This window comes from Parus major, chromosome 19, assembly GCF_001522545.3.
Source record: "Parus major isolate Abel chromosome 19, Parus_major1.1, whole genome shotgun sequence".
NCBI lineage: Eukaryota > Metazoa > Chordata > Aves > Passeriformes > Paridae > Parus > Parus major.
The window spans coordinates 8626328-8650260 of record NC_031787.1 but is presented as its reverse complement, the minus strand read 5'-3'; the positions used below and the strand labels follow the sequence as shown (position 1 = coordinate 8650260).

Below are 23933 nucleotides of genomic sequence, written 5' to 3'. Positions count from 1 at the left end.
GCTGTTACACACGGGCCATCTGCTCCAACCCGCACCTGCCAGTGCCCCGGAGGAGGGGTGGTTTCTACTTTAGGGGAACTGGCAGTGATGTTCTTTTCTTGGTAGTCCCAGCCTTTTAGCTGGAAGTGGAATTGCTGGGCTTGAGCACCAGCTGAGCTGTGCTGGGGCTCTGCATTCCAGGCCTGGCTTGGGCTGGGTTAATGCTCTGGCTCCAAGGAAACATGCAGCTGGGCTAGTCAAGCCCTCTCCGTGAGCAGGGCCTCAAACAAAGCAAAAGGCAGAGAATCTGGATCCTGATCCCCAGCTGCAGTACAGGAGGCTCCTGATCCAAACCTCAGGTGAAACACTTCTCCAGCCTGACTTTCATCTGGAAAGCCCCCATTCCAGACAGGTGTCCAGGGGCTGGATACTGCTGGAAATCAGTCTCTGGTGAGATGGGGAGGCCCTGCCAGGGCTGGAGGGATGGTGTGCCTTGGAGCTTACACACACAAGTACAAAGTGGGCTTGGTGCTTCTTTGGACATGTCACTGGCAGCAGGAGTCCTGCTTCAGGCTGAGGAAGAGGAGCTGTTGCTCACGTCTTCTGGAACTGGGCAGTGAAACAGAGCAGTCTTTCCCCTAAACCATCTTCCTTGTAGCACTGGGCTCCTGGAAAACACAAACTGCCTAAATTTGAACAGTGCTTCCCTCTACACATTGGAGAGCAGAGGGTGGTTTGAACATGGAAGTGTGTCCCACTTCCCTCCCCTCCCTCTCCCCAGCAGCTGACAAGGCCCTTGGCTTAGACTTTTTCCATTGCTGGCTCCACTTTGTCTCCGGTTTCCACCAGGCACAGGTGTCCTGGATGATGCCTCAGAGCATTAACTGTTTCCATGCTGGAGAAACCAGTGGCATTCCCAGGATGGCTGCTCAGTTTCAAGCTGTTTGGAAACATCTGGATCTGGGACACGGAGTGGAAGGTATGTATCTGCAAGGGGATCATCTGGAGAAAGAAACTGCTTCCAGATGTGTTTGGGAAAAAATTGCCATTGAAATGTAAACTCAGTTTATGTTGTCCTGCCTCACAAGTGCTCAGAAAGTGCCTGGGTGCAGGGAAGTCCGAGGCTGCTGCTGTGGGCTCTGCCTGCAGATGTGCTTGCAGATGTGCATTTGCTGCAGGCAACGCTGCAGTTGGTGGCTGGTGAGTGTCACATTGTTTTCTCTCTTACCAGCCAAGTCATTCAATTCCTCAGGGTGAGTATTTCTTCCAGATGTGGAAGTGCCTTACAAAAGCAGGGCTGTGTGGCACTGGAGAGCAGAGGGGCTGGGCTTGGGCAGCTGTGCTCCGTGGGTATCACTACTAAACACTGCCTGGGATTCACTCTTTGCAGTGAACTTTGTGTAAAGCCGTGGGAGAAGGTGTCAGTCCAGCAGCAGGCAGCCTTGCTCCCTGCCTGGCACCATGTTCTTCCCTTTCTCTGTGACCACCTGGGACTCTAGAAAGGGACAAGTGGCAGCACAGGCCTGGGAGTTGCACGTTGCTCCTGTGGGAACACCCAGGCTGCAGGTCAGGGCTGTCCTCTCCCAAGCAGCCTGCAGTATTGCCATTGCAGTGTTGTGCTCCAGGCACGTGGAAGCAGAGCATGTGGCTGGAAAACCCAGTACCCAACGGACCTGTTCCTTCTCCCAGTGCTTTTGCAGGTGGTGGTGGTGCTGGGAGAGAACATGGAAATCATTTTTATCTCACTTGCAGCCTCTGCTGGGTAAATCCTGAGGACAGTGGCACACAGGGAAAGGAAGCAGGGCTGTGCCATCCCTGCCCACCCAAAGTTTCCCTCCTTTGTTCTATTTTATTGAGCAAGGATCCTGACACCCTTTCCCAGACAGTGACTCACAGAAGCTCTGTCTGTGCAGAAGCCATGTGTCTTGGAGCACTTTCTAGATACAGGAGCTGCAGGAGCCTTGCAGGAGCCAACTGTGTTTATTAAAAGACGATCAGATGTTACCTTGCTTAAGGCAGTATCTAGCTGAGGCTGAGTAATAACTCATTACCAATGAGACAAATAACTGCTTATCATCAGGTCAGTGCGTTCGCCAGCCCTTCTGGTAGCGGTGGCAGGTGCTCTGAGCACCGCTGGGCTCAGCACCCAGAACAGGGGGTAAGAAGACCCCACTCCAGTCCCTGTCCCTTCCCCTGGGGCAGCCCCAGGCTCTGCTCTGCTGCTCAGCAGGATTTGGCCCTGGGTTAAGCTTGAGGACCAGCTTTATTGAGTCCTGGTGCAGCATGTTCCCTACTGTGGAATCAGGCTGCCGTAGTGGCCTTTGCAGGCCACGTCGTTCCATCCTAGTGCTGGGGACTCAAAACCAAGAGCTCCTTGTAGCCTGATGGAAAAATCAGCACTGGGCCAGGGCAGTACTGGAGGGGCATCCCAGGAGTGCTGTGGGGCCATGGGTGAGGGAGGGTCACGATCCCGTGTCCCCTCTCCCCACATGCCCCATGCTGACAGGGGTGGGCTGGGGAGAGGCAGAGCAGGGCCTGCTCTTGTCCCTGGGGCCGGGACCCTCTTGGGCTGACTCAGAGGCTTTCCTCAGACGCCATCCTCTGGTGCAGCCGCCGCGGTCCTTTCCCTGCCAGATGCCATGGCATGTCTCCATGTCCTTTGTTCCCTCCCTTGCTCACGCCTCTCCCATGATTTATGGCCGTTGCGGAGCAGCCTGGCTGCAGCTCGGCTGCTTGTCCAGACCCCTGGGCTCTGTGCCCTCGCTCCCAGCCCGGGGCAGAGCTGGGAGCTCTGACCCCCCTGCATTCGGGCCCCCTTGCATTTAACCATGTGCTTGGCCTTTTCTTTCACATCCTTCCAGCCAGGGTGTGAATGAAGTGCTTTCAGGGGGAGGAGGTTGTTGGGAATCCAGCTCTGCCTGTGCATTGGTAGCAGCCCATAAAAGCATCCCAGGAATTTGCCTCGGCGGCCCTGTGAGGGATGAGCCAGTGAAAGACGCCCTTTGTTCCTGCAGCCCAGTCCCACACAACCTCGGAGGGGCTGGAATCTGCAGAGCTGGACATGTGCTCCCACTGCCTGTCACGCTGCACTAAGGCCCTCGGGAAGAGCTTTTCCCACGTCTTGCCCTGGCCGGGGTGAGCAGGGCACTGCAGAAAGGCTTCCCCGGGGTTTACTGGCAGGTGGAGCCAGGCGTGTGTGACCCCAGCCTTAGCCCCATGCTGCCTAAGCTGAGTCAGAGGGATGGAAATCCCTTCTTCCAGGGCTCCCTCTCCCTGCGGGGTTTGATTACAGGTTTGGGGTGTGATCTTGTGCAGATTCCCGCTGCTCGCCTGCTGCCTGCCCGGCTGCCGGGGCCGCTCCGGCGGGGAAGGCCGGGGGCTGACACGGAGCCAGGCTGGGCCTCGCCGCAGCCTGCACACAGCCGGCTGGCACCCGGCCCAGAACATGGCTCTGGAAAAAAATAAATGCCTTTGTTGTTGTTGAGGAAAGCCCAGAACACTCCGACAAGGACACAACCTCTTCCTAAAGCTCGGTTTCAAAGTCTTGCTTTTTCAGAGGGTTCAAAGTGACCTGGCCAAAAGCATCTGCTCTTCTGTGGCTCAGCCCAGGTGGAAGAAACGCTGACCCACGTTGCATGGGCTCCCTCCCAGCAGCTTGCAGGGAGACTGAGGGATGGCACCCATGCAACCTCTTCCAGAAGGGTGCCCACCCAGGGGTGCTGGTGGGGAGCCCCTGGAGCTTTCCTGTGCTGTCATCAAGAGAAGAAAAGCTTTGGGTGACTCAGCAAGCGGGTGCCAGACCAGGGCTTAGCCACTGCCTCTTGTCCTCAGTAAGACTGACACATGCAGTTCAGGCAGAGCTTGAGCTGGCTAAAGATACTGTGGTACTTAAATATTTTATAGAAAATCATTAAGCAATTAAATCTGGTGGATCTCACATAGTAGAAAAAGCAGCTTGATGCCTGTGCAGTAAACAGGGCAACGCTTCCTGCTCGTTTGGGATGTCTTCTTGGAGTCTTAACTACAATCATCGCTTCAAAATAACTATAATTATCTCTTAATTGCCATTATTGTTTAACATTTTTAGCATTTGCAAGTGCAAACTGTTACAGTTTTCTGTGTAGATACAATCAGTAGCCAGGGCTCACAATGAAAGTAATTAAAATCCTGTGATTATCACAAGGCTGCATGTCTCTACACCAGCTTCAATCTGCATCACTTGCCAAGATGTAGGCTAGAAATTCAGACAAATTTAGCATTTATTTAGTAACCCAGTAAAGCTACTACCTCTTGCTGCCTCCAATGATTTGCATCTACGGCACTTTTTGGAAGGACGGGAGCAGGGAAGGGAGGGGAAAGAAAGCAGTTTCTAGAATACATCCCGGGAGAATATACAGCAAGAAAAATTATGCACATGAATTATGCATCTGAATTATGATTTCACTCCTATTTTTGTCCGGATTAGCTCATGTTTGGTGTGCATCCCTGGCAGGGTGCTAGCAGAGTGTGCTCCAGCTCCCAGCAGGTCACTGCAGCTCTGGGTCCCGTGCTCCCTGCTCCACTGGCAGCTGCTTCCCAAGGGCTCCTGGAGCTTCCTGGGGATCCAGCCCCCAGTAACAATGGCAGCCCCTGCTTCTGCACCCCTCACAGGTTGGGCAAGTCGTTTTTCTGTTTGAATTAAATGCCTCTCTTCTGTAAACACACAACTGATGAAAACAGATTTGGGTGTAAACTAAAAAAGCAGGTCTGCACTATTTTGTACAGAGGGGGAGGTGTTTGGAGGTTGTGCTGCCCCCAGCCAGGCTTCAGCAGTGTCCCCTGGGTCCCCAGCATCTCCTGGGGAAGGCAGACATGGAAACGTCTTGGCCTCTGCCAGCTCTGGGGAGCTAAGCCCAGGAGAGAAGTGCAAGAGGAAGGCAGTAGCAGGACTTCCAAAATCTCACCAGATGCAACTGCAGTCCCAGCACACAGTTGAGTAAAGCCAGCAGTTCTTCCAGGAGGAGCTGCTTTGCAATCCTCAGCCCCCTTCTCAGGAGGGCTGGTGACCCCAGGCCATGGATGTTTCCATGTGTAAGGAATTTCCATGGCCCTCATTGCAGGAGGGAATTGCCCTCACTGCCCAAGTCAGCAGGGCACCTGCACCCAGGTGAGGGGGCCAGGCTGGGGTGGGTGTGAGCACAGAGCACCTTCCTCTGATGGGGCCATGTGGGGAGGCTTCAGGGGCTGTGAATGCTTCCTGGCTGGGTTCTTTGCTCACCACACTGCATGTCTCATCTCTGCTGCTGCTGCCTTGGATTAACATCCCTGACATCCCAGAAGTTGTTTGCATGAGAAAATGAGATTAGGAAAGTATTTCAAGTATTTGTGTCTGTTGTTCAGTAGCAAACAAGGCTGGAGCCAGTGCTGTTTGTCCTGTCAGCTGGCCCAAAGCTTGGGAAAACAGCCAGGAAGGCAGTGGGAGACACCCAGCTAAGCACCAGGCCTGAATTTGTGCATACCTTTGGAGAGGGAAATGTGGAGCTGGTGTGGGCACAGGCACCGGCTGAATCCCCTTGCCAGGGATGGGATGCCAGGCATATGCACCTTTGTGGGTACCCCTGGAGCTCCCTGGGATACATCACAGGAATGGGATTTTTCTACATTCAGGTGTTTCCCATGTGCTTTGAAATCCTGCTGGTAGGAAGTGAAAAGTCAGTACTAATTTGGACAGTCGCAGAAAAGAGGAGTAAAGGCAGAATTAATGAAAACAGGCATCTTGGAAAGTCTGGGCTTGAAACCCTTGAAATTGCCTGCTGAGTTTTGGGCCAGTTGTGCTCCCAGAGGGATCAGATTGAAATGAACTCTCCAGTTTGTCCTTTTGGAGAAAGGACACAGCTGGTGAGGGAGAAGCAAGGAGGAGGCCAGGAGAGCTGCAGCAGCCCCAGGTCACTGTGTTTTCAGGCTCAGCAGGTCCCTGCCGCATCCTGGAGCTCTCCTGTGGCTCCTGTTCAGTTTGGCTTCCCCGTGGCAGATGTCACTATTCCTGCATTTTCAAACCACTTGCCTGAATTTCAAGGAAGTCATCCATATATTCAACAGGAATATCAATTTCCAGGAGCTCCAGGGGACCCTGAGATTACAGCAGCTAATGCAGGGATTCTGTTGAGCTCTGCTCACCTCACCAGAGCCAAAATTCCTCTTGGATGGGGTGTCTGCTGGGGGTACAGGGATTTGGGGTGTTATTTAAATATCCCCTGGTCTTTCTGGGGCTTAGGTGTCCTGGGGTGGGCCCCCATCCCAGCTACTGGGATGCAGCCCAAGCATGCAGCCCAGGGAAGACACTTTCTCCACATTTTTAAGCCAGAAGTGGCTCCTGAAATCAATAGAAAAGGAGATTCCTCTGCAGCCTAGGGAAACCACCCTGTCCATATTCTTCCCTGAGGCCTTCGAAGGAGCTGAGGAATCTAATTCCCACTAATTTGCTTTGAAAATATCCACTTAAAATTGTAATTACAGCCTGGTGTCTTACTGCGGAGGGAAGACCCCAGCAGACTGCAGCTTCCTTGCTTCCCTAAGACATCAGTTTTGATGATTTATTAAGACTTATGTTTTTAACAATATGATGTTGGTTAATGTTGGAAGATGTTCCTACAAGTAATGAAAATTTCATAGACTGACTGGAGAAGAAAGAGACCATTTTATGTCCCCTACCAGATGGCCTAGACCAGCTGCTCACTTTTTTCTTTGAACTGTGATTCTAATGACTTCTCTGTCCTTTGAAGTCTGCTTAGAGCTGCTGAACCAGATGGATTTGCATGATAGTAGCAGCACACGTTTAACACTGGAGGACTTGTGCTGTTTTCCCTGCTGGTCACTGCTGAATGCTGCAGTTGGGGGATTTGGAGGGGTGATTAAACCCGGAATATTGCCAAGCACTGGCAAAATGTGTTTTGGTGTAACATCACTGGCTTCAGTGGAGTTATTCCCCAAACCCACAGTGTCCTTACCCAGCTCTCAGCTGGTGTTGTTGCTTTACAACTCATGGGACACTGTCAGTCATGGATTTATTTGGGCCTAACAAAGCAGGGGCTACTGTCAGAATGCTCATTTCAGCACCATTAAAAAAAAAACAACAAAGGAGGAAAAGAAGAAAGAAAGAGCTTTAAATATGTATTAAGAAGTTTTTAAAATAATAAACCACAAAATAAAATGGTGACAAAAGAAACAAAACTGAAAAAGGTCCTCGAGTGTGGGTTTGGTAAGAATTTATGCATAGTAGAGAAGTTGGGAAGGCAACGCTGACATTCCTGGGTTTGAAATCTCAACTCAGTAGTGAAGGTGGCCACATCACTTTTCCCCACTGCCTCCCACAGCATTCACAGGCTCTCAGCAGCTGCTCCCCCTGGAGCAATGTCCAGGCTGGGCTGGCACAAAGCTCAATAAAATCTCTCAGGACTCTGATGATCCTGGTGGGTCCCTTCCAACTCAGGATATTCTGTCATTCTATGAATATCATCCCTGCACAATAATAACATGCCTGGGGCTGTCTCTGCACTGTGTTTCTCTGTCACCCTAGGACACTGCCTCAGCAGCCTTTAGGGACTTTGAGGGAACAAACAGCAGAGGATAAATGGCACGATAAAGGGAAGGAGCAAAGCAATTCCCAGAACCAGCCCAGGGCACAGAAGGACAGTAAGGCCACAGCACTGGTGGCACAGAACGTACTTTTCTTGGGATGGTAAGTGTGATAAGGAAATGGAAGGAAGGTAAACCAGAAGTAAGGCTTTGCCTTGATGTGACATGAAAGGAAAAGGCAGTGTCCTGGCCCTGGAGCCCCCTGTTCCTTCCCAGGTGATGTGGGTTGGCAGCAGTCCGTGTGCGGCGAGGCAGGAACACTTGGCCGAGCCCCATTGGAGTGAGTGTCCCCATCACACAGGGCTTTCCAGTCCCTGGCTGCTCTCCCCTGATCCCGTTCACAGGGCCGGTGGGAGCCCAGCTGTTAATTTGATGTTACCCCTCAGTGAGATGTTAATACTGGTGAGGTGCAGATCCCAGCGGGATCCCTTAAGGGGAGCGAGTTCCTGTCCACAGCCGCTGGTCCCGGTGTCCCCAGAGCTGTACGATGGCACAGCGTCCTGTGTCTGGTCTGAACGGGCTAGGGCAGAGCTGGGACAGGGCTGTGGGACAGCAGCAGCCCTGCTTTTGGGTTACAGCCATCGCATCCTCCGCGCCACCACAGGTCCAGATCGGACACCGGGAAAAGTTCTTCATGGAACAGGCGCAGTCCCCGTCCCTGAGGGGATTTAAATGTCGCTCGGACGTGGCACTTGGTGGCAGGGCTCGGTCTCGAGGGGCTTTCCCAGCCCGGTGGCTCTGCGGTTGAACACTCGCTGTTGTTCCCTGTCCGGGCAGTGCCACAGGCGGGCGGGCACCGCCCCCTGCCGCGGGCGCTGCCCGTCCCTCAGCGGCGCTGGCCCCGCCGGGCCGCCGTAGCCGCGGCCGCCCCGGAAGGGCTGTGGCTGCCGGCGGGGCGGGGCGGGGCGCGGCCATGGCGGCGGCGGAGCCGGGCCCGGCCGGGTCGCTGCGGCGCTGCCTGGCGCGGCTCGCCGCGCTGCGGGCCCGGCCCGACGGCAGCCGCCGCACGGAGCTGCACCTGCTCTTCGACCAGCTCATCTCGGAGAGCTGCGGGCCCGAGCCCGCGGCCGCGCCCGGCCCGCAGGTACCGCGGGATGGGGCACCGGCACCGAGGGGAGTCCGGGGATGTGTCCGCGTGGGGAGGAGGACGAGGCGGCCTCGGCCGCGGGTGGGCCCGTCTCGCAGCGCACGTGTGGGGCCATCGAGGGGTGGTTTCCCCGCTGTGCCACCCCCGTGTCCCCAGGCAGGAGCCCCAGGTTCCACCCCGCGTTCCCCGCTGCTGACGGGGGATGGTCCCGCACACCTCCCGCGCTCCTCTGCCCACCCCCGGGCCTTCTCCGGCCCCTTGGTGACTCTGAGCCCTCCTGCCCTGTGCCGAAGCGCTGCCCGTGGAGATACGGTGGCTGACAGCAATAGGTGGGACTGTGTCCCTAGGCAATTTTCATAGTCTGATATTGGAAAAATAGTAAATTTTTAAGTCTTAAAGTAAGCCCTTCAAAGCTGAGCACACTAGATGATCAGCATGGATGCTGCTTAATTGGCAACACACAGTACTTCATTATTACACTGCTTTGTCTTCATTTTATTTCCAAAGCAGGCTTACTTTGCACTTTGGAATGAATTGATTTTTGAACAGTGCTCTTCTGTTCTTTGATCTATCTTGGTATTTTTCTTGAGCCATTATTATTTTCTTTGTAGTCCCTAAATAATAAACTCAGGCTTTGCCTTCCAGGATGTTTGTGCTGTGCTTGTCCAAGCCTGTCAGTTGGTTCCCCTTGATCAAGAACATCTTGTCAGCAAAGTCTGTCAGCTTATTCATCACTTACTCAACAGGTATCAGGTAGGAAGAGTTTGGCCATGTCTCTCCTGTCCCTCAATAAACCAGAGGAACTCTATCTTTTGCCAGGACTGTGGAGCCAACCTTCAGGCAGAGTTTCTTGGATTTTCATTGTATTACTTGTTTTTGGGTAGCTGAGGCTCTGGTCTGGTTTTAGCATGGTTCCTCATAAAACCACCTCTCAGTCAGAAGTGATTCACCATGGGAAATAGTCTTGGTTTTAGGACACTTGTACTTTTATTCATTTCTTGTCAGATGTGCTCTCTGCTGGTATCTGATTTTAACAGCCAGATCACCTGAATCTGTGACCAGTTTCTCTGGGTTTACTGACTGCAGCAGTACAAAATGATGTTTATCTTGACCTTTTCTGTTATGACAGGTGATGGTTGATGAGCAGAACTTGAATTTCCTTCTCTCTTACTGCATCTCTGCTCTGAGGCAGTGCAGCTCCTGGACACATGTTGAAATTCTTCAAGCCTTAGCAGCTCTTGTTTACAATAATGGACCTAAGTGTCAGAAGGTGAGTTTACAAACAGAGAGAAACAACAAAAATATTTGCACCACTGCTGTTTCTACTTTATTTTTTTTTTTCCTGGCAGAAAAAATAAAAAAGTTCTCAGATTGTGTTACCTTTCATGCTAAGATTAGATCCCATTTAAATAGTGGCTGATATTTATGGGAAAGTTGAATTTCAGTTGTATTTATAAATAATTATTATTCCCATGTGGAATACTCTGTACCTGCAGGCTGTAGCTGTAGGGATCACCATTAACTAAGGGCACAGGCATAGCTTGCAGACCAGCAGGAGGACCATGGGGAGCTTCAGCTTGCACATAACTCCACAAGCTCCACTGAGAATGCCGAAATCCATCCTGTAACCAGACCAGGGCTTTAGCTCGGCGCCGTTTCAAAGCAGAGGCTCTCGGGTATCCATCCTGTGTGAAGCTCCTTGTTGCTGCAGCTGACAGTGTTTGAAATGCTGAATCCTCCTGCTGTCACCAGCTTGTGGCAGCTTGCAAAGCAGTCTCTGCTGTTGGGCTGAGCATGGGGTGGTGATGCTCACAGTTTGGGAGCTGCCAGCTTGTGTGGGCTTGTAGCCTGTGTAGTGGCAGCAGTTTGGTGCAGCAGTTGTGCCTAGCTTAGCTTCATGTCTGGGAGGAGAGCATAAACTGGGACTCAGCTCAACTGTGCTCAACTCTTGTCCTTTTTTAATACAAAATAAAAGGACTTACGGAATTAAGGTTTTCATGCTGTTTTTTATAAACCTAAATCTGTCTCTGGAATCTGAAATTGCAGCTGAGAAATTTTAGGGTTTGTTTTACTTGTCATTATTGTGCTTTGGTTTTTGATTGGTAATAAATTCAACTAATTTCACTTAGTCAGGCCTTCTCTGCCCATGATGCTCATCACTGAATGACCTCTCCTTGTCCTTGTCTCAACTCATGAGCCCTTCCTTCTGTTTTCTCTCCCTGGCCATCTGAGGAGCAGTTTTGGTGGGCACCTGGTGTCCAGTCAGGCTCCAGCCACCTCCCATGGTGTTTAGCCCCCAAACACAAGAGCCAGGAGGCTGAGGGAGGAGCACTGAGCCCTAATGACTTTTGGTGGTTTGTTTTCAGTATCTCCCAGATCTGCTGGGCAAGGCTGGGCTCCTGCTGCAGTTCAGTGACCCTGCCCAGCCAGACGTGGAGCTCAGGAGAGCGGCTGTGCGCAGCATGGCAAACCTGTGTCTCAGGTGTGTACAGGCCTTTTCAGGTGGGTTAGAATGTGTACATCTGCCAGCACAGGGCCAGCAAGGTGTAGGTGCATGAATTTGAAATTCAGAGCTTTAGTATTCCAAGATACTTGTGCATGAAACCATAAACTCTCAGTCTTCCAGCAAATAATGTTGCAGGGATTAGTTTAGGGAAGAAAAGCTGTTGTGCTGTCTTGTTTTTCATGCAGAAAGTTTCCTTTTGTCCTCTGTATGGTAGAGCTGGCCCCTTTCAGTCAGCCATCCATCCATCATCTGGGCTCTGCAGGCCAGCAGAGGGCTTGAGTGGGACTTTGTGTAACTTTATGAACCTGTGGACAGACTGCAAACCAACCTCGTGTCTCCTCCTCTAATTTTAGTGTCCCTGGACAGCCATACCTGGATGAGTCCTATAGAAGTGTCTGTTTTCAAACTTTCCTAAGTGTTCTGCAGTCTTCAAAAACTGCTGATGTGGATGACATCACTTTTTGCATGGTAAGTATGGGTCTAATTGTCTAAAATACTCTAATTAGGAGATTGTGCTGCTGGAATATATGGAATTTGGAATGTTGTCAATTGAGGTTTTGCTTTAATAGTCTATAATTTATCAAATTACTGTCTCAGTTGAGCAAAACTGTAATTGCCTAGAAAGCTGCTTGAAAGCTGCAAACCTTCAGGATTTTGGGAAGGAAAAGTAATTCATTCTTTTGTTTTCAGTTACTGCAAAGTGCACTGAAAGGTGTTCAGTCGCTTCTCAATGGTGGGAAGATGAAACTGATGCAAACTGACCAAATTGGAGCTCTTCTGGCAGTGTTAAAGGTAACTCCTTAAATCTCCCTGGAGAAAGAGGCAGACACTGGGAGGTTCCAGGGAAACAGGGGAAGATGAGCAAGAGGGAGCAGAGAAGCCTGAGTGTGGGGGGAAATGGAGTGTGAGATACAAAATATTGAGTTTCTCTCACAGCATCTTCACTGCACTTCCCACAGCAGAACGTGAGAGGAAGATGGGAGGCTTGGGGTTTTTTGGACCTGCTTGAAATCCTTCTAGACAAAGATGGATTTCAGTTGCATAGCCTTGTACATGGGAGAGGCAGGACCTGGGGAAGGAGCACAACTGAGCTTTCATGAATTCACCTGAGTGAATAACAGTAAATCTGTGCATGAGAAAGGGACAGAATGCTAACACTTGTGTTCCTTTTGCAGAAATGCATGTTCCATGGGCTACCAGGACTGAGCATAGAGGTGCCCACAGCCCTGTACCCTGCTCCCTTACCCCAGTATGATAAAAGGTCACCTGTCAAGCAGGAGCAGTCAGAACCAGCCACCTCGAAGCAGACAGGGGTAAGCTGGGCTGCTCCTGATTCTCCAGCCTGTTTGTTGTGATTGTGTCTTACCTGTCATGATATTGGTGACTCTTCATGACCTGAGCATGTACTTCTAATTCTTTGCTTCAAAGGTGTTGGTTATAAATTCTGCACTGAGTAAAATTGCTTTGGGAACTCAGGTGGCACGAACAAATGGCTCTGCAGGGTTTGGCTTTCCTCAGTTAAGCTTTGTGCAACAATTATTCATCCATAGCCAAGAATTCCTGGCCTGCAAGCACCGGATTGATGCGTGCAAACTCACCAAAGCTTTTGATTTTATAAGTCACGTTTTCTCTCCTAACACTTGCACAATTGTTTGACTCTTTCTTAGGGAAGTCAAGTTCATTTAAGACTGATTTCTTGCCTCATCTGTTCTGCTTAATCCTTCTACAGGTTATTTTTTAACTCTGTAAATACTTTGGATTACTGATTATATGAAAGACATTAGAGAAAATAAAGTTATCTAGTCATGTTGACTTGTTTCTTTTTAGATGGTGAAAAGAAAGGTTAGTTAGTGTTACCTCCTGTAAATCTAAAAGGACTACAGAAGTATTTAGTGTTGTTCTTTAATCACTTTTGTGTGAAATATGATTTTTAGCTAAAAGTTTTCTTGGATGTATTTTGTTTTACTGATGAAGAAGCCAAAGCTTAGTTTTTGAGGCTATACCGAGGTATTACTGAAATTTTGTGACTGTTGCTACTAATTAGCAGAACTTAAAAACTCAGATGCTGAAGAGTGACTGTTTCTGTGTGTAGAGTATTGCAGAGACATGTAGCTGCATTTACATATTTGTTAAGTATTGACTAAGAAAAATCAATTTTTTGTCTTAGAGCCGAAGAAAAAAGTGCAAAGGGAAACAAAAGAAGGGAGAGTTTGGGGAAGAAGGAAGAGAAGATTCAGGGGATGCAGGAAATGAGTCAGTGCTGGGAGCTGACATGCTGAAATTGCACTTGGGGGATGTGCAGAACAGCCCTGGTGCAGATCCTCGGCCTCGTGCATCGGATGTGTGTGCTGGGAAGGATCCCCTGCCTTCACCTCCCACGGGCTGGAAACTCATCAGCAGCAGTGAGTCCGAGTATTCCGACACCGAAGGTGGAATACAGAGCAAAGTGAGGTGATTGTTGTGCACATAAACATAAAAACATGGGGCCCATACAACACTTCCACGTGATCCTTTGTTCTTAATCAAAACTGCTGAGGAAATCACTTTCCATTTTGATTTATGAGATGATACAAGAAAATTGGAAGGCAGTAATTTGTGTTGGTTTGGAAGTAAATTTGTTCTTCCTCTTCCTGTTCTTGGTCTAAAAGATTTCCTCTCACAGCCAGTGATTAATACACATGAAAGAGGTGGAGTCCATCCCTTGTTACTGTTGTTTTCATTAATCTTTTTGTTTGTTTTTAAGGTCTTACCAAGCCAATGTTCGCCAAGGGGCTCTGGCCTGTTTCCTCTCCACTATAAAGTCAATAGAAAAGAGAGTTCTTTATGGCTACTGGTCAGCATTTGTTCCTGATGCCCCTGGTATTGGCAGCCCCCAGTCTGTGTCCCTGATGACTATTGCTCTAAAGGACCCTTCTCCAAAGGTGAGGCACTTCTGAGAACAAAAATTGTTCTGGTTTCCCCTATTAATCTTAGGAGTTGTCTTCTCTGGGCTTCAGTAAGTGTTTGGCTATGCCCAAGAAATAAATAGGAAGTATTGGCTAAGGAAACAAAGGATTGGTTTGTGTGTTGCTTAAAGCTATGAAAAAAAGATAGTTGGAGATGAATTTTCTCTTTCTGGAGAGGATTTCATGCATTTTAAAATTCTCCACCTGCTCAAAGGAGGCGTTAAAAGGTACCATAAATGTTTTATCATTTCAGACACGTGCCTGTGCTCTTCAAGTCCTCTCAGCCTTCCTGGAAGGTTCCAAGCAGTTCCTCTCTGTGGCTGAAGATGCCAGTGACCACAAGAGAGCTTTTACTCCCTTCTCTGTCACCATTGCTTCCAGTATCCGGGAGCTGCACCGCTGCCTGCTGCTGGCCCTGGTGGCAGAGTCCTCCTCTCAGACACTGACACAGATAGTCAAGGTACCTGCAAATGTGCTCCCAAGGGCTGGCACTGTTCTCTAGATTGAGTCCTGAAGAAAGATTGCACAGAATTGCTGTTGAGGAGTGAGATGGTGGTGGTGAGAAACAGACCTTTGTCATCTCACAGGATTTCATTGACTGACTCATCCTGCAGAATCATGGAATCACAGAATGGTTTGGGTTGGAAGGGACCTTAAAGATAACTTTGTTTCAGTCCCCTGCTGTGGACAGGGACACATTCCACTTGACCAGGTTCCTCAGAGTTCCATCCAGAGTCTTGGGGTTTCTTTTCAGCACAATTCCCTTTTTTCTGCATTTTTTTGGTTTTTGGAGCTGAATGAACCTATAAAATTATTCTGAAGACTCACATTGACTTTAAAACTGGAATCCAAATTGACAATCCTTCCACTGGCTATTAAAATTCCTTGGTCTTTGTGCCACATCACAGTAGTTAAATCCTTGCTCTTAGGAGCCAAGTTTGTATCCAGTGTTCACACAGCAGATAATTGAGGTGTTTTTTTTTCAGGTGCCCTCAGATAATGAGCTGAGTGACCTAAATTCCAAATGTAGAAACAAACCTGTTGGAGGCAGGCTGACATTGTAACCAGCACCTTTCTCTGTGTTTCAGTGCCTTGCAAACTTGGTTTCCAATGCACCCTACAGCCGATTGAAACCTGGGCTGCTTACCAGGGTGTGGAACCAGATCAAGCCCTACATCTCTCACAAAGGTTTGCATTCTCTCTCTGTAATATTCCTCCCCTCCTCTGTGCTCCATAAATTCATGATTCAGTAGCAGTGGATGTTTATAAATTACAATCTATCTTGTCTGAAAACTGCTGAGGGAGGATGCTGGGCCATCACTGAGGTTCTGATGGAGTTTTATTTGCTTTTTTTTCTCCCCCCTTTGTCTCTTGCAGATGTTAACGTTCGAGTTTCCAGCCTCACATTGTTGGGGGCAATAGTTTCTGTCCAGGCCCCTTTGCCAGAGGTGCAGCTGCTTCTGCAGCAGCCCAGCTCCTCTGGGCTGAACAGCAGCGGCAGCGCAACCCCTCGGCGCTTCAGCTCCTGTGAGCAGTGGAGGAAAGCACTGCCCTGGGCAGGGGAAAGCCCTCTGGACAATCCAGCAGGGTGTGCCCCTGCAGAGCCCTGCTGGCTGCTCTGCCTGTGTGTCTCCATCATCGCCCTGCCCAGGGAGGATTCCTGCTCCGACAGCGACGCCAACTTCCCGTCCCTGGCCAGTGTCTACGAGCCGTGTCCCCTGCGGCTGGAGGCCCTGCAGGTGGGAGACACTCACAGGGAGCTTGGCTCACATCCAGCTGCCTCCCTCACTTGTGGATTCCCTCTGCTCCCGTCTTTCTCAGGGAGATTCAGGCTGAGGCCTTTGCTGGTGCAGTGGGACTGAGCTGCTGTGACTCAAACATTTTGATTCCATGGCCACAGCATGACTGTCCCACTGCACACCTGCTGCAGCAAGTTCATCTGCCTGTGATAATTTATCTTCAGTATTTTTTTCAATATTTTTGGGGGTGTGTGCTGGCAGACTGGGAGTCTTCCTCATGCAAACTCCTCCATACAGAATCTAAATTAAAGTTTTGATGGAAAACAGTGGGAAAGAGCCCTGCAGTCAGAGAACAGTCTGCAAGGAGCTGTGGAGTGACTCAAGGAGTACCTGTGGATGCTGAGGCTTAGCTCTGTCTTAATTCATGTAGCCACAGCAAAGGGTAAGATTTTGTAACATGCATCCCAAGAAGTTTCACTCTTTTTCTGGAAATATTTGTTAAATATTTGTTAAATATTTGTTAAATCCAGCTTCAGAAGAGGCAGCAGCAGTGTTACAGGAGGTACAGAATGTCTTGCTCTTAGTTTTTTTGGCTACAGGAGCCCTGACTTGCAGTAAATAATTCATGGTCTTGCTACCTGATAGTGCTTCTGTGGCTCTTCTTTGAACAAGATAATGGAACAGAGAGGTTTTTAATCATCTCTAGTATTCCAGAAGTTGTGCTGCAAGGTGTATCTGTTACATCAGAGTTCAGTATATGGTGCCAGGGTTGATTAGCCCATTAACATCATTTCAGTGTGTAGTTGGGGTATTTTGGGTAGACAGAAGGAAAAAATGCTGAATGGAATTTCTTTTGTCTGTGTTCAGGTGTTGGCTCTTCTTGTGAAAGGTTATTTCCCTATGGCTCAGAGCTATTTCCTAGAACTTGGAGAGGTGGCTTGCAGATGCATGGAAGAAATGGATCCATCCATCCAGCTTCATGGAGCCAAAGTAAGAGCAGGAGGACACCTCAACGTTGTTTTACCAAGTCAGTTTTGTCTGTCTGTGTGCTTTGCAAATGCAGATGAGTGGGGATGAATATTCAGAGCATCTGTGTGTGTGATGTAGAAATGCAGTACCCTGACACTTTGAGAAGTGCACCTTCTGCTTCCAGTCTTGAAGTCTCAGCAGAATTTTGTTGCTCTGCTGAGTCACCAGGAAGCCTGGGAAATGCAAGGACTACAACACTGGTCCTTCCCTGACTGAGCATCAGCTGCAGGGTCTGGACTCTGTGACCCAAAGATTTCCTCTTTGTGCAGTAGTCTGTTACGCTGTGCTTGCTGGAGACTTTATGTAGGAAAGTAATTTCCTCGTAATTTCAGTACTAGTAGGGACAGAACAGTCCAAACCAGTACTGAATCTTTTATTTCTGTTCCCTGGGTGAGTAGATGCAGTCCTAGGTTAAGGCTCTATAGTTCCCTGGTCCTTGAGTCATCCCTGATGAAAACCTCCTTGTGTTTTGTTCTTTGTAGCTTCTGGAGGAGCTGGGCACGGGTGTCCTGCAGCAGCACAAACCTGACTCCCCCACTGCCCCTGAGGAGAGGGTGCCTGTCAGCGTGGTAAGTGTGACATTCCACCTCACTGGGCTCCTTCCCTGGACTCTGCAAAGTCACTGGCACAGCCAGATAAATAATAATTAAATAATAATGAGATAAATGATTGCAGGGAAGCAGGAAGGGACTCAGACTGCAGCTTTATGGATACCTGTATGGACAGTTTCTGGAGACTTCCTGCAGTAATTTGGCAGTTGTCCTTGTCTGCAGACAGATGTGTTGGGGTTTATTTCTTTTTACATGATGTTAACCCTGTGCCTTTGCCACTCCTCTTTCCAACTCTTGCAGTCTGCTGTAGCTCAGAGAGCTGGAAGAGCAGTACTGATTTTGTGTGTCATTACTGCTGCATAAAACTTTCAGAATTTTGGTGAATTTGCATTGTTAAAGAGCCAAGCCACATTTTCTGGCTGGTCACAAGTTCAGAGAGAGTGGCCAGAACCACAATATGTGTGAATTTAGAAAAATGTATTCTCTGTTTGTTGGCTGAGTTTGCAGAAACTGAGTAGTATGGGCTTGTTTAAGTCTTCCTTCTGTGAACAGAAGACAAGCTTAAAAATTTCTTTGGCTCATGCTGTTTTGAGCCTACAAGACAGGAAATGTGTTCAGTAGCATCAGGCTCCTGTTGTTTGCTATGAATGTAAATTGTCAGGCAAATGAAAACACTCAGCTGTGTGGATTCAGGAGTGGGATTGCAGCTATTTAATGCAGTTCAAATTTCAGGGTATGACAATCATCTTTAAGAGCTTAGGCTTAATTTCTGAGTTTAAAAGATGAACCTGGCTGCTTCTCCTGCAGGTTGTGACCTTCTGGACAATGATGTTAAATGGCCCTTTACCTGGCACTCTGCAGAACTCCCCCCATGCCACTCTCCAGACAAGTGCCTGTGATGCCCTGTCCTCTATCTTACCAGAGGCTTTCAGCCTCCTGCAGGTATGAGAACACACCTTTAAACGTGGTGGTTTTACTTTTGAGGCTTTCTCCTTGTCCACCAGATTACAGTAGTGTAAAGCCTTGTAAAACTTATCAGGCAAAACTAAAGAAACCTTCTCAAATTGTATTTGTCTCTTCCTGAACACTGTAACTGTTGAAGGCTGGAAAGGGCAATGTTGGGAGTAATTAGCCTGTCAGAACAATTAAACTGTGGGTCACAGCAACTGTTTGGCCCTGCCATGAATACCCAGCCTTGGCAGTCTTGCACAGGAGATGGAGGACAAGAATTTCATGGCATGAGGGAGGGCTGAGGGATTGTTATTCTGCTGATTAATTCTTTGAAGAGCCAGCTGAGCCAACAGCCAGGGCATGATGTTTTGCACCCATTTGCATGTGGGTTTTTTCCCTTTGCAACATGAAATATGCTTTTAAACATGAAAGCCTTGGCAGTGGATCCCCCCTGCATTGTGCAGCTCCTTCTGTGTCACTGTGCCCTCGCTGGGAGTGCTCTGCCAGATCTCATTTGCCCAGGAATTGCTGGTCCAGCAGTATCTCTGGAATTCTCCAAGTACAGCGTGTACTTCATCCCCCTGTACTTTGATCCCATCCCCTCTCCTGTCCCTGTGGCCAAGTGGGGTCAAGTCAGTGCCCACTCTGACCTTTTTGTCATGGGCTGGTGAACTGACAACCTGCCCAGGCTGAGCTCACCCTGCCTGCCCATCCTGCTTAATGAGGGGCAGAGAGGAAAGGAGGGCAAGAGCAACCCATCCTCTCTGTTAGCTCTGATGGGCCATTCCTTTTGCTTTGGATGAGAGTTGATGCTTTGATTTTCTTTGTGGTCTTACCCAACAGCAGTGAGATCCTGTGTGCTGGAAGCATTCCTGGTCCCTGGGTGGGCTCAATTCATTTTATCTAGAGCATGCTCTGAGTGGAAGCTCCTTCAGATAGAGGCTCTTTTAGGGAATTTGTGTGTCCCTGTGGGACAGAGCTCTCCTCAGCCCCCTGTTGCCACTGCTGCTCCTCATTGCAGGCTGACCAGCAGATCCTCTGTGTCACGTTGCTGCTTGGCCTGAACCACAGTGAGAACCCCCTGGTGAAAGCTGCTGCTGCTCGTGCCCTGGGAGTCTACATCCTCTTCCCATGCCTCAGGCAGGTCAGAGCCAGCCCATTCCCTTTTTCTGAGACAGTTGGTAATGAACCATAAGAATGTGGAACATAGATTTGTTTGAAATTAATTCACTTGACTTTCGGCCTGTAGTGTATTTATAGTTTTCCTCACTGGCTCCAGACTCACTCTTGCCTTGTGTGTGAGAGCAGAATCAGTGCAGCTTTAAGGAAGGTGAAGCAGAAGTGAGAGGAGAAGGAGAGAGGTCAGGATCTTCCCAGGCTCTCAGGGATGGAATCTGGAGTGGTTAGGTTGGCACAGAGGAGCTGCAAGAGGTGAGGGGGAGCTGGGATGAAGGGAACAGCTGTACTGTGCTCTGGGGAGTTTAATGTTGGACTTGATCTTTGAGGTCTTTTCCAACCTTCAGGATTCTATGATTATAACAGGTTTTTAATGTGAAGCCTTCAGTTTTTCTTGAAACTAAGAAATAAAGCTTATTTGGAGAAAAAAAACCCCTGTTTTTTTCTACAAATATCATCTTAGCTTGGCTGAGCTGGAAGATTAGTTTTTACAATGTAACCTTTAAGTGAATGATTTTAATAAAAAAAAAAAAAAATGCAGTAGCTGACTTTGGAGTTTAATTCCAAAATACTTTGAAAGAAAATCCTTTACCATAGGCACATGTAATGTGCCATAGAAGAGAAGATTAGACAGGCAGCTCAACAGGGAGTTTGGAAAAGCAATTACTTTAAGAGTGGGATTTGATGAGTATGAGGTTGGCAGTCCATGTAATTATGTTAAAATCCAAAGTAACTAAATCACTGATAGAATTAAATCATCTGTTGAAGCTTTTCAGTAACAGCTACCAAGGGTGGTGGGCTTGGTCAGCATTCAGGCTTGGACTGTTAATTAAAGGTCAGGCAAAGCTGCAGAGAGCACCATGAGCTCATTAAAAGGTGTCACCTAGAAAAGTAAATGATCAGAGCTGGTCTCTCATTCTTCCTGGAAAAAACAGAGTGTGTTAGTCAGGAAATCACCTGTGTTTTGAGAACTTTGTAACTTTGCAGCAGTTTTTGCTTTGACAGGATGTGATGTTTGTGGCAGACACAGCAAATGCCATTCTGAACTCCCTCCATGACAAGTCTCCCAACGTCCGTGCCAAGGCAGCCTGGTCCCTGGGCAACCTCACAGACACCCTGATCATCAACATGTACGTGGCACACCCTGCCCCTGTCCCCAAGTGTCACACAGACCAGAGGACACGGCCTCAGGCTGTGCCAGGAGAGCTCCAGGTTGGACATGAGGAGGAATTTCTCCATGGAAAGGGTGGTCAGGCATTGGCAGAGGCTGCCCAGGGAGGTTTGGAGTGCCCATCCCTGCAGGTGTCCAAGGAAGGGCTGGGTGTGGCACTCAGAGCTCTGGGCTGGGGACAAAGTGGGGATCAGGCACAGCTGGGACTCGGTGCTCTGGAAGGGTTTTCTGGAAGGAATGATTCTGTGATACTTAACATCAAAAAAAGCTGAAATTTGGCTTGAATCCTTCTTTTTAACCACCCTCTGCCTGTGTTTCTGCCAGTGTGTGACACTGTTTAAGCATCCTGTATCCATCTGGGGACACCTTCCACTGTCCCAGAGTGCTCCAAGCCCTGTCCACCCTGGCCTTGGACACTTCCAGGGGTGGGGCAGCCACAGCTGCTCTGGGCACCCTCACAGGGTTTTTTCTAATACCTCATCTAAGCCCACTCAGTTTGAAGCTATTCCCTCTTGTCCTGTCACTCTAAGGAGAAACTCTTTAAAACTTTTCACTTTTCCATTTCTTGTGTGTTGCTTGGTGTAATGACATGGTTCCTTTACTTTCAATGTAACACAGAAGTAAAATTAATAAATATTTAACCCTTCCTCAAGCCAGAGACTGAGGGAAGCCCAACCTACTGTTACATTTTTAACAGGAAAATAGTTATCATATATTCCTGCCACAGAATTACCACTGGACAATTCCTTGCCCTCTGTTTTTTATTACAGACTTAACCATTGCTAACCAGCTTTCTTGCATTGATAGTTTGGTTTTAAATTAATAAACATAGTGGTCACATGCAGAAAGGTCTGCCTTACATATTAGCCTTCTAAAGAGTGAAGGTTGTTTGTTCATGGGCCTTTATAAGGGGTGGTATCACATCTTTGGGGATGGAGCAGACGAGCTGGGTGTTCACAGGGTGATTCTCCTGCCAGGGAAACCCTGGGACAAAGCTTCCAGGAGGAACTTTCTGATCTCCTGCTGCTGAAATTGCTACGGTCTGCAACAGAAGCATCCAAGGACAGAGACAAGGTAAGGCTGAGGGGAAGGAGGGTGGAGTTGGTGCAGTTAACTCCTGCATTAAAAAAAGAAAAGGGCACCAGTTACTTTAGGTCTCTTTGCCCCAACGTTTGAGGGGAGCTGCAGCTCATACCCTTCCCTGAGGGCTGGTGCTCAGAGGTTTCCTGTGGTGTTTGAGTTGCAGGGAATTTGGGCTTTTCCACAGAGCAGGGGTTTTGGTTTGTGGTCACTTGCAGAGAATGATCTTTCTGGTGCCATTCAGGAAGACACAGTGTGCTCCTTGCTGGCTCTGAGATGATTTCTCAGCAGGCCTGAAATCAAACCTGCCAACAGCCCGAAAACTTGAGAGGTTTCTGTGTGTTCCAGGTGAAGAGCAACGCTGTCCGTGCCCTTGGGAATGTGCTCCATTTCCTGCAGCCCTGCCACGTGGCCAACCCCAGGTTCAGGGAGGCCATCAAGGAGTCCCTGCAGGCCCTGATTGCCACGGTGGGCAGTGAGGCCACCATGAAGGTGCGCTGGAACGCGTGCTACGCGCTGGGGAACGTGTTCAAGAACCCTGCCCTGCCTCTCGGTGAGAGCCTGCTCCCCTGCCTCGGGGCTGCCTCAGCACTTGTGGGGCTCATCAGATCACCTCTGGTGCCAGTGGGGTGGAGAAGATGGGGGGAAGCCAATGAAGCTGAGTCTTGCTGTCCCAGGGCTCTTCCCAGTGGAACAGACTCCTTCCAGTGCCAGTGCAGGTGTAAGTGCTGAGTTCAGCTGGATGCAAGGAAAGAGTGTGAGGTTAGGATTATAGATGTGAATAAGTGCCAAGTGTCCTCTTGTAAAACTTCAGAAGATTAACTGCTTTAACTACTATTTGATTTCATAACCCCTGATTCTCTCACTTAAACCACAATAAATTCAATCAATGTCAGCCCATTAAATATTCAGGAGACATTTTTAGTTTTGCATTTTTTAGCTGATTAAAAAAGGGGGGTTTTTTTGTTGTTTTTTTTTCCATTCAGGAGAGGCTCCTTGGGCCACGCAAGCTTTCAGTGCCCTTTCCTCTGTAGTCAAGTCCTGCAAGAACTTCAAAGTGCGAATCAAGTCAGCCATGGCCCTGTCCATCCCCAGCAGGAGGGAATGCTACGGCTCCACGGAGCAGTTCTGCCAAATCTGGAGTGCCTTGGTGGTGGCTCTGCAGAGGAGCGAGGACACCGAGGACTTCCTGGAGTTCAAGTACAGCTCCAGCCTCAGGACCCAGATCTGCCGGGCTCTGCTGCACCTGCTGCAGCTGGCGAGGAGCACAGACCTGCCCCTCATCGGGGGCAGCCTCAGGGACCACGGGGACGCCATCAAACCCTACGTCCTGCAGTACCTGAGGTCCTCGGGGGAGGAGAACGAGGCAGGAGTGCACACGGACCTGGGGGAGAGGGAGAGAGGATTGCAGGGAGCCATCGACCATCTCAGTGGGATAGAGAGAGAGCTGCAGGGCAAGGCGAGGGTGAGAGTGTCCCTGTACCTGGAGGATGTCCTGACAAACCACACCAATGCCACGGAGCTGACAGAAGCTTGAAGGAAATGCCCATTTCAGTGACCAAAACTTCCACAGGAAGCACCGGACTGTGTTCCCTTGCACAGGACATCTGGAGGAAAAGTTTCCTGTTGCTGAGACTAAATACTTTATTTCAGACTTAATTAATAATGCCTCTAGGACTTAATTTTTATATTATTATTTTTTGAGGTTGTGTTTGGTGAACTCTGCTGTTGCCCTCCCTGGGGCTGGTTTGTGCACTTTGCTGTCACAGCGTCGCCACTTGGAAAACAAACGCCTTTTCCTCCTCTGTGTGTTTTATAAAGCTGCCTGTTCCCTCAGCTTATCTCAAAGCATTTTGTTTCTATTGCTGCAGGATCCAGAATCATGTTTGTAAAGCAGGGGGTTGGAAGAATTTTGTTTTTCAGAGCACTGCAAATGTTGTCACTCTTGTGTTCCTGCAATAAACCCAAATACGCCAATATTTGAAGAATAGCTTAGAGCAAACACCCTTTGCCTTTACCTGTCTGTGTTCCCGGTGTTGTACACCTGGCCTGTGCCTCCCTGCTGCCTCCACTCATCCTGTCTTCCAAAAAAACCAAAATTCCTC

The 23933-nt window shown here is 49.1% G+C and overlaps 1 protein-coding gene across 2 annotated transcripts; it reads left to right on the top strand.

The window, feature by feature from the left end:
• Positions 1 to 856: 856 nt before the first annotated feature.
• On the top strand, positions 857 to 23818 carry HEATR6 (HEAT repeat containing 6). Of its 2 annotated transcripts, none has more exons than XM_033518868.1 (20): positions 857 to 958; positions 9326 to 9433; positions 9810 to 9950; positions 11047 to 11162; positions 11540 to 11654; positions 11877 to 11978; positions 12362 to 12499; positions 13354 to 13637; positions 13930 to 14107; positions 14385 to 14591; positions 15220 to 15319; positions 15509 to 15870; positions 16738 to 16860; positions 17382 to 17468; positions 18258 to 18392; positions 19423 to 19545; positions 20583 to 20707; positions 21726 to 21822; positions 22177 to 22381; positions 22815 to 23818. In XM_033518868.1, the coding sequence occupies exons 1-20, from the start codon at positions 872 to 874 to the stop codon at positions 23363 to 23365; spliced, it is 3384 nt and encodes a 1127-aa protein (XP_033374759.1). In that variant the 5' UTR covers positions 857 to 871; the 3' UTR covers positions 23366 to 23818. The 2 variants fall into 2 exon arrangements, with proteins under 2 accessions (XP_033374759.1, XP_015502299.1); XM_015646813.3 differs by lacking the exon at positions 857 to 958 and adding an exon at positions 8558 to 8677 and having other exon boundaries at positions 22815 to 23365.
• Positions 23819 to 23933: the final 115 nt, after the last annotated feature.